This window comes from Chelon labrosus, assembly GCF_963514085.1.
Source record: "Chelon labrosus genome assembly, chromosome: 7".
NCBI lineage: Eukaryota > Metazoa > Chordata > Actinopteri > Mugiliformes > Mugilidae > Chelon > Chelon labrosus.
The window spans coordinates 13,945,138-13,955,427 of NC_140343.1; the positions used below are offsets into that span (position 1 = coordinate 13,945,138).

Consider the following 10,290-nt stretch of genomic DNA (forward strand, 5'->3'; position numbering starts at 1 on the left):
CCTTATAGTGATTTTTTTTTTTTTTTTTAAATTTAATTTTAACCCCACATGCCATTGCACCACTCGCCACCTGTGTGCAGCTGACATCGGTTTGTACACGCAGAGAAGCACATTGACTCAGATCTGTATGATTCAATGAGGAGGCGCTCTCTCAGGTCTGTAACAGCTTCGGGGAGACAGAGTGTAGGGTCCGGCCCCTTAATGAGAGCAGAACAGACACATTAACCTTTTCTCAGAAGATTTTGTATTGATCTCATTATTTTGTAGAAGGAGCTGTTAACAGTGCGAGTCAGGAGTTGTGCACGGAGCGATGTGACATTCAAGTATTTTCCAGTCAAGTATGTGGCTTTAATGTTAATATACTGTTTCATTTCATAGGATTTGTGCTGCATTTTTCAGTTTTTTTTAATTATTATTATTTGTAAACTAATGTTAAAAAATGTAGTTGATGAAATTTCCGTTTAATAATTTAAATAGCTTAACAATATGATTAAAACACTTATTGGTTTCAGCTTCTTTTCTCCAGCATTGTTTTGTGAATATTTTTTTTTAATATACTTTTGGTTACCATACGCAGACTGATTAATTAAATACCTATTTTCATATTCATTATAAGCTGAGTCAAAATAGGAAGGACATCTCAGAGACATACAATGTTCGTATCCGCCGATATACTTTTCAGTTTAATATCAATGTTATTTTTAGTTTAGACCAAACTAAAACAGAAGATGTCAACTTACACTCCCTATTTCTTGGAACCTTGTGAGTAAAAGAACAATAACTCTTTGTCAAATACAAGGAAATAATGTTGTACAGTTACTAAACTGACAAGTCTGGTCAGTCTGTCTCTTGTTTTGCTTAAAGAGTGGAACATGTTGAGTGTCTGTGGGGTGCTGAAAGCTCTGACTGCCGGCTTCAGATGACAGACGTCCGGGTACGTGACAACGTTATCTTCCTCTCTGGAAGCACATGTTCACACACAGGCTTAAACAGACATGGACTGTATACTCACAAGCTCCTTATATATTATAGATATTTTATTTCAGGGCATGTATCCAGACATTTGAATGTATGTTCATATTTCTATGGTACATTGCTACAAACTTAACTTTCAAATATTCCTTCATTGTGATATAAGAGTTTCCCCACAAATACAAGTTTGTAATGTTTGAAAAGTTTTGTTTATTTCACATGACTGCTTTTATGCTGGTTTAAAGTGTGAAGGGCCCAGGTAGAAAAGGTGACTAAAGGCATTTAGAAACATTTGAATAAAAAAGACCTACACAGAGCCAGGCCACAGTCAGTCAAATTTGATCTGGACTCAGTTTATGCTGCCCGAGTCCAGAAGAGTCCACCCTACAGAACCCACACACTCCTGATGACACAGATTTGATAAGATTTGGGATGCTAATACTAAGTATGTGAAAAAATGAATACAGACAGTATGTTGTGTAAGTAGTGCAAAGTACTAAAGTGGATTTCCAGCCATGTCAGCACCATTAGTTTAATATTTGAGGACGAAATATTTAATGTGCTTGCACAAGATTTGGCTTGGATGTCGATGTCTGCATCAGGGCGTATTTAAATATATTTGATCCCATAACTTTTAGGGAGTTTCATTGTAAGTTCTAATATTGATACTGAACTAATGTCATGCTCAACATCCTCAACTATTCTGTAAATATTAGCGTGCTAAGTCAGTAAACTGATGGTAAACCTGGTTAACGTTACTTGAGATACATTAAAGGACCAGTGTGTGGAAATTAGTGACATCTAGTGGTGATGTTGCAGGTTGCAACCAAATGAATGCCCCCTCCCTTTCCAGGCATAAAGGAGACCCTACGGTGGTCATCAGGTTGATTATAATGTAAAATGACACGTTTATTTTTTATATATATTTAGAAATTTTAGCATGTTTTATTCAGTGTGTGTCTGCTCTGTGCTACTGTACAAACATGGCAGGCTTTGTGGAAGGGGACCTGCTCCCTGTTTAGATATTAAAGCTAAGCTGATGAAAACAAAGTGATTTATAGCTACAGGCAATGAAAACGTAATTGTGGCTTTTATATTCCATTTCTGCTAATATATCCCCATTAATCCTGCAAACTGAGCCCCAATCTGATAATTGAAGTTAAACCCAGCTGCTCATTTACTGTAAAGGCGATTCGATCTTTAGCTGTGACAAAAAGGGCAACACAATCCACAAGAGTTAAGCTTGTTTTCTGTCTTGAGTGAGGCTGAGACAGGCAGGGCTGACACCTATTCCAGGACTATTCACAGTATACTCTACGAAGGGTAATCACTTGTTGCAAAGCTGTTTGTCCCTGTCAAGAGATATTCCCAGCAGCTGAAAAACTGCTAATGTTCCTCCCTGCCAAGTCAATGCAGTGCTTTTCCTGGCTTTATGTGACTGATCTCCGATAGAGCACTGACCGCACCCCTCTCAGTCCACGGGTTACACAGCACTTGACTCAAAACCAGGCAATTTGGACAAATAAAGTGCTTTTTTGTCCTGCAGATCAATGAAGTCAGTGGGGCCCATCCTATTTTAGACAAATGTATTTGTTGCCATAGCAAAGTTTCCAGGGAAACCAGTCAGTTGGTTTAAACCCGAAGACAGACAGACAGACAGACAAAAACAAGGGAAGAGGAATAATGAAAAGGTTCTGTCTGCAGACTGAATTGGATCATGCAGCACACAGGTGCATATGCTCCACAGTGCATTGTCTTCTCAACTGCATGTGCTTTTCCTGGCCAAATAGGCTCAGTTTTATATGTAATAATTCGCTGGCACAAAACACCTCTGTACTGTGTGCCAAGACAAGAATTTGGACCAATGGGGCTTGAGCTGATGAACAAAGTGTTGCATCTCTCTCTGATTTTAATGATGTTCATGTCCTTAGTTGTTTATAGACAGTTTATAGATAGTCTTGTACTGAATGATCAAGATGCAACTGAGTGAAAACACATTTATTGTTCTCGGGGGAAATAAAAAGAATAAAACTGTATTTGCAACGTGTAAAACTGTTTTTCCAAGCTCTTGTATTGAAAACAGCACAAATATTCCCCAAAAACAAGATTTGCAAGTAGCCTAATGCCAGTGTCTGCTGAGGAGACATGTCAAACCAACCAGAAAGATTCCTCTGTCTCTCAGATACAACCAGTGTGGTCTAACTGGTTCTGCTGGGAAACACGGAAACGCACAGTTCGATCTTATTGGTCAGCTGCAGCTCTGTTCTGTCTATATAACGTACAGCAGCGTCTGTGTGGAGCTGAGACCGTCTGAGGGCGCAGAGCAGCGCCGCGGAGCGCACAGACTCATCCGACCAAACACCTGTTACTGACGGAGCAGATGTGAAGGAGTGAAAACCGAGCACTGCGTCCGTTTCTCTTTAGTTCTGTGAGTATGTTATTAATATATATCTGTTTGAAGAAACGTGTTGTCGCAGATTTCAAGGCGAAATTAAATTGTGGAGGTTTTTGGGGACGGACTCGTGCGTAAAAGGAGGAAAACTGTCTCGAACCCGTTGAACGGAAATGTCGTTTGTAACTTTTTCGCTTCAAATAAAATTGACATGTTTTTAAGAAACAAAAAACTAAACTAAAAATATGCAGTAATGTATTTGGGGAACATTATTAGAGTGAAAACAACTGTACAATATATACCCTGTAGCATATCTTTTTAGCCCCATCTTATTGGAGCTAACAGCCAGAAAATAATTTGATTTATATTTATGTCTTAAAAATAAAATGCACATCAACTGCTAATCATGCTTCTGGTGAATGTCAAGCAGAAAGTAAAACAGATCTCTTGTAATCTCAAGACTATTTTGTATCTTTGTTGAATAAAGGTAACACAAAAAATTCAAATTAAGCACTTTAATAATGAAAGAATGAAGATGAAACAAAGAAGCCGAGCCTTTGTGGTTGTTTATCTACTCCCAGATTGACTCTGCATTTAAAAATCAATGAAGCTACTCATTAAAAAACAATTAGGACTGTATTTAATTTAATGTAGTTTCTGATTCTGATTGATTTAGAGTCATTTGTCATTTGGTTTCATATGGCCGCTTACTAAGTTGCCTTAAATGAACTGTAGCTCTTCAAAGAAAGCCATTTTGAAGACGCTGAAGAGAGCTGTGAGAGATTTTGTTCCTTTTATCTGTCGTCTGTAGCTCTGAAAGTTAAGCTCCGATTCAGACAGTTCAGAACTGTAATATTTCCTGTGTACTCAGTCTTAATCCTGTAAATACCTGAGGTTTAATCACAGACCGTTTCAACGCTGCAGCTCTCAGGTGGTATTTTTATCGCACTTCTCCCCGTGGAGTGACTCTCCTCTGATCATTCACCCACCCTCCTCACCCATGTGTGTTATTAATTGCAGACACACCTGACTGCACCGACTCCACACATCATACCGTCTGGCGGGACCATGTGGGTTCTGGATAAGATCCGCGGCTCTGTGGAGACCAATGTGCTGCGGCAGGGGGAGAATGGAGACAAGAAAGGTGCTGCCCCGGCTTACAGCAACGTCCTCACCCCTGACAAGATTCCAGACTTTTTCATTCCTCCAAAGCTGGTCAGCTGCCCGGCGGAGCCTGAAATTCCTAATGTGAAACCCAAAGAGACGCTGCAGCCATCCACTTCTGAGCAGATCATTGGCAGCGGGAGGAAGATCAGCAGCCCAAGAAGCCCACGTCTGGTAGCCAAGATTGCAGGAGACACAAAGAACTTGCTGAGAGCAGCAAACCGCCACATCATACAGATAGAAAGTGCAGATGATGTTGTGACCGGAGACACCAATGCAGACCCACAATCGCAGACAGCAATGTCCTTGCCTTATGTTCCCAAGACCCAGACGTCTTATGGCTTTGCCACCTTGAAGGAGAGCCCCCACACTCGCCGTAAGGAGTCGCTGTTCCACTGCGAGCTTACAAGTCCCATCACTTCCCCAAACACGCAGAGGAAGACTCCAGGTAAAAGCAGCGACGGGGGAAACCACTTGAATCCAGCTGACTACAACACCTCCCACATTAATCCTTACCGATACTTCAGCGGTGGAGAAAGTGACACCTGCTCCTCAGCCGAGTCCTCTCCCTTCAGCTCCCCTCTGCTCTCCCGCTCTGCATCCCTGCTCAAGATCTTCACAAATGAGACACAGGCCAAAGTCGTGAAGGCCAAGCGGACGTTCGCTCGCCACAGCTCCCTCTCCACCGACGAATGCAGCTCCGCCGAGCCCAGCCCTAACATCCAGCGGCGGCTCAACGTCCCCTCCTTCCACGGCAGCGCCGGAGCGTCTGAGCACAGCCTCCATCGGGAGCACACCATCAACCTGCACAAGGGCGGGACGGTGAGGATCAGCGCCAACTACGACTCCAGCACCTCCCGCCTGCTCATCCGCGTCCTGGCAGCGGAGAGTCTTTATGACAAGCACTTCGACATCAAGAGCATCAACTGCTGCGTGTCCGTCTACCTGAATCCCGGCAAGCTGCAGAAGCAAAGGAGCAACATCATCAAGAACAGCCGCAATCCGGTCTTCAACGAGGACTTCTTCTTTGACTCGATAAGCTCGACTCAAGTAAAGAGCCTGTCTGTGAAGTTCAAGGTGGTAAATAAAGGCACCAGTCTTAAGAGAGACACGCTGCTGGGAGAGCGAGAGGTGCCTCTGACAAAGCTGCTCGCAGGGCTTTAAAGCCGCGGGACGTGGAGGTTAAAGGAGGCCAAATCCAAGGATACTCACTGAAACTTAAATTAGATGTTTGCACTACTCTATTAATTCTGCTCACCCAAAACAGTTAATATGAAGGCAAAGGGAGAGGAAAAATTTCAAAGAGTAAATCCCTTTCATCTGGGATCTGAATAAACACCAAGATTAGAAAGTGTTATGGACAGATGAAGGATTTATGGTGGTCAAGGTTTGCCTGGACCCTTCTCCCAATAATGAATGCTCATTAAACCAAGCTGGGCTTGACAGCAACAGATGAATTTGACAGATGAAAGGTTTTTCTCTTCCAGCCAGCTTCCTCAGCCAGGTCTGGTTCAAAGGTTGGATGACACCTGTGCTTCAGCCTGTCTCCGTGTCCTTGCCTGCACCGTGCAGGCGTTATTATTATTATTATTTTTTAACGTGAGAGAAGTCCACGGCAGTGCAGGATGTGATTCTAAGTCAGCTCCACCATGTGCCGGGCACAGAGATGCTTTTGTGAATCAGTGTGAGCTTTGAAGTGGCACTACATCCTGATGTGCAAAGACCCTTTGATCCCAGTTGCCATGGCCCACCTCCTACAGGGAGGGACAAACATTTACATGTTTGCCACATTTACATGCACATCAAACAAAAAACAACAATAATTTGATTGATAATGTAAGTAGGAGTAACGTGATTGCCATAATCTGATTCACGATGACAATTAATAGAACATATCTGGTATGTATGGCAAAAAAGTTTCCTGTTTGGTATTTAATACTTAAGGTTGCTCCAAGGAACTTTATTCTAAAGCACCAAAACTTATCTGCATGCTGGGTGTTGAATGTCACCAAGCTCCACTGTATTTAGCATTTACACACATCTCTTCATCCATGCCTTTTTGGTGCATTATTAAGTTTGCTGGTGTCAGTAAACCACCAGTAAATTTAATCATGGACAGTAAAAACATTGCTCTATAGCACTACTAGTGGTCAAAACATCCACAGGGCTCCTTTAAGTTTTATTTTCCTTTAAACACATTTTCAAAAACAAAAATATTCTACACTTATTCGAGTGCGGAAGTGAATTACTCTGAGAGAAAGTGCATTTCTGGTAATCTTGAATGTTCCTACTGCACTGCAGATTTCTTCACTTAAAAAGGTTCCGAGGGCTCATTTATAGACAGAAATTACTTGATAAGATGAGATTTTATGCAGCATGGGGTACATTTTCGATTTTAGTGTCTTTAATAGCCTCCAGTTTGCCGGCAAGAAAACCCAGCTCGGAGTTAATGAATGCGGAGCTACAGGGGGAAAATGTTTGCGGTGCAGATGAGAACATATTCCTTCATATATTCAATATACATATTTATTCGGTTGATGAAATCTCTTCAGCCTCGTGAAGGAACTGTGCAGACGCTAGAACTGCCGCTTGTCACCTTACCTCATCCAGTCTGGGCACCTTGATTAAATCTTGCGCAGCTAAGCAACAGGCTCTCACCAGATACGTATAGCTTGGCTCTGTATTCAGGCCAGTTGGTGATACCTTTTTCTGCACAGATCCTCCACAACGAGAATTACGTTGGAGCCTTCTAGAGGACATGTTATGAACCTCAAATCCCAACAGAAATTTTAAAAGAAAAAAAAAAAAAAGACACCTCAGTCAAACTTATAAAATCCTTTTTTTTTTTTTTTTTTTCTCAAAGTGGCACCAGAAGGATATCATTTCACGGCGCCGTCTCTGCAGAAGCTCTGCACCTGACAATTTTAACTGCTGATTTAATTACCTTTTAGTTATGTTGTTTGCAGGGTGACGACAAACAGAGTCATTACAGGTCACACTTTTCAAATCAAACACACATAAGCGGAATTTAACTGTCAGTTTATGCAACCTGGCTTTCGCCTTAGTCACAGTATTGGCCGTAGACAAACTGTTGTGTGCATGTACATGTATTAAATGTCTCACATGACGAGATTCGTTGTGACTACCAGTAGCATGGCATGAACACAGCACTGGTGTTTGCATGACATGCTCCAAATTTTATGAAACCCTAAAGCCTTACTTTGTGCGTGTGAGAGAGTGAGTCAAAGAGTGTGAGTGGGTTTTGATTAGCATGATTTTGTTCAGAGTGTTTAGTTTTCTATGTACAACCTGTCGTATTTTGTAAAAAAATGGATTGAAATGATGTTAGATTTGTACTGTATATATATATATATATATAACTACATAGATGTATGTAGTGGTTTCTACATTTGTCAGTGAAACGTTAAATATGCACCAGCGAGGGACACTCGCCGATGAGAGACGTTTCAGTTGTGTCGTTTCAACTTTACAAGGGAGGAAGATGCCAAGAAGAGAAATATGGAAAACATGCGACCACAAGGAGGAAAACGATCTTATGCCCTCTCCTCTTTCGGTGTACATTTCTGTTCGTCTGAGGGATTAGAAGAAAGCTGCGTGTGATTGCAGGTTCGAGTGCCCTGCGCGGGAGAAGTTCAGACAGAAAAAGAAGTCAGAGACATCAGAGCGATGCAAATTACTGAGGTTTCCTAACACGATGCCTCAAAGCGTGAGCTTGATCCTGCAAGAATTACTCTCACCTGGTGTTCGTAGCTCACTTGTAGCACCGTTATTGATGTGTTCTATATCATTTATATACAGTTTGTTTTGGTGTGAGAGTTGCTGATCTATTGTAAACCTTCTGCATACCCGTGTGCAAACATATCAGTGCCTGCTTGTATTGTATTTTTTACTCAAACTTCCTAAATTGTACTCAACCCCCAGTTGTTACCGAACCCCGTTCAGGGGGGCTCTTCTTGCATGGCTAATATATTTCAGCAGTGTCAGTACTAAACTTCAGTGGATTCTTATCGTGCAGTCGTCGGTCCCCCTGTGCTCTGATTGTACATGAGGATTTGCTGCAGACTCAAATGTTTATAATAATGCGACTGTCATGACTAATTGTTCTGACTGTTTTCACGTGGCTTATCATTTAATAGCGTTCAGTTGCAAAAACAACTGCTCCTGTCTGGACAGACAACGCTGTCCTCAGTCAGCCTGCAGCCCCTTCACAAGTTCACATTCCACAAATGGTGGAAAACCCCAAACCAGTTAATGTTTTTACTTTCATCTCGATAGGAGATAATATCAAAGTCACAATTTAGGGAAGGAGATATCTGAAACAGTTTATCCTGCTGGGTGGCTTCATCGTAGGCAAGAGGTTGCATCAGCTTTCACTGCAATACCAAAGGGATTTATTCGATTGTTTTGTTCACTTGTTGCTGCTGTCGTGGTAGATTCTGTGCTAAGCTGGAGGTTTACTGCTTCTCTATAACAAAAATATACTGGCCAAACGTAGTCAGTGGTGATGAATAAAGCCCTCTTGAAAACAACTGAGACTGTCTCTTCCTGCCTGCTGGTTATTTTTAACTATGAGAAAATGCACAACATCCAGGTACAACCACAGAAACAGCGTAGCGTGTGTAGTAGACATTTCGGGATAGCCTATGCACAGTTAGATGAAATTTATACTGGGGCTCAGTGTGTTGCAACCTCTAGCATGTTAGCATGCTATGGTACAGTATGATCTATAATAAAGTGTGGCTCAGGATGACGGGTCACTGATTCTGTGTGACCTGTGCAGTGAAAGTTATCTCCAAAGACCTCCAGCTATTCCTTTAAACCGCAGCCACACTCCCTCTGAGGACAGTGATTGTATAGTATGCAGGAGATGTCATTTCATTTAATGACACTCATTTTGAATCCCCAGAGTCAGTGCACTTGCGAGGCCAAAAACAAGGCCGGCGATTTTGAAGGCTAACCTTTATTCGATCCGCAGAGGAATTACCAGAATTAACTCGCCACAATTAACTTTCCCATTATCCGGTCTGCTGTTGTGGTCGAAATCAGTCTGTATATTCCTGCACTCAATAGCTCTTTAATTAGATACGGAGCAGAGAGGCTTGACTGATAGCGTTTAAAACGAGAACCGAGGGAAGCGTCAATACCTGCGAGTGTTTGTGTGTGTGTCTGTGCGAGAGACGGAGACAGTCTGTTAGTCGGATATTGTGTTTTACTGACACCGACTTTATTTCGTAAATACCTGTCTTTAAATATCCTGTATATAAATATGCTGGTGTTTTCTCAAGTCTTCCTGTCTCGACAGGTTCGCTCTGAAAAGCTAAAAAAAAGTGTCGGTCCGTTACTTGACACCGATTCTTAAGTTTCTCTCCAGGTAGACGATGGAAGCTGGTTTCCATCTGTGTTTGCTGTTCTTGTTGTGTTTCCGGCCTGTGGAGGTAGATAAATTTATACTGTGATGCTTCGACCGCTGACAGCTGTCTTCTGGTTTCTGTGTTGATGGGTGTGAAATAATTTCATTAAAGGTAATATTCAATGGAATATCTGGCTATGTTGTTATTGATTTGCCATTTATTGTTATTGTTATTTTAGGTGTTAAGCGGTATTACAAGATTTTATATGGGCTTTGGGTCCTGACCAATAAAAACACACTTTTACTAAAAGGTAAAGACATTTTTTAGAGGTCTAGCATTTTTATATAGACATTTCATCTCCATGCTTTGTGACTTTGAATAAAAGATATT

At 41.7% G+C, this 10,290-nt stretch overlaps 1 protein-coding gene across 1 annotated transcript; it reads left to right on the forward strand.

Moving 5' to 3' along the window:
- The first annotated feature begins 3,249 nt into the window (after window positions 1-3,249).
- LOC311490490 (C2 calcium-dependent domain-containing protein 4C) lies at window positions 3,250-10,065 on the forward strand. Its single transcript, XM_084547987.1, has 2 exons — window positions 3,250-3,400; window positions 4,385-10,065. Exon 2 carries the CDS (start codon window positions 4,433-4,435, stop codon window positions 5,690-5,692), a length of 1,260 nt encoding a protein of 419 aa, XP_084404113.1. The 5' UTR covers window positions 3,250-3,400; window positions 4,385-4,432; the 3' UTR covers window positions 5,693-10,065.
- Window positions 10,066-10,290: the final 225 nt, after the last annotated feature.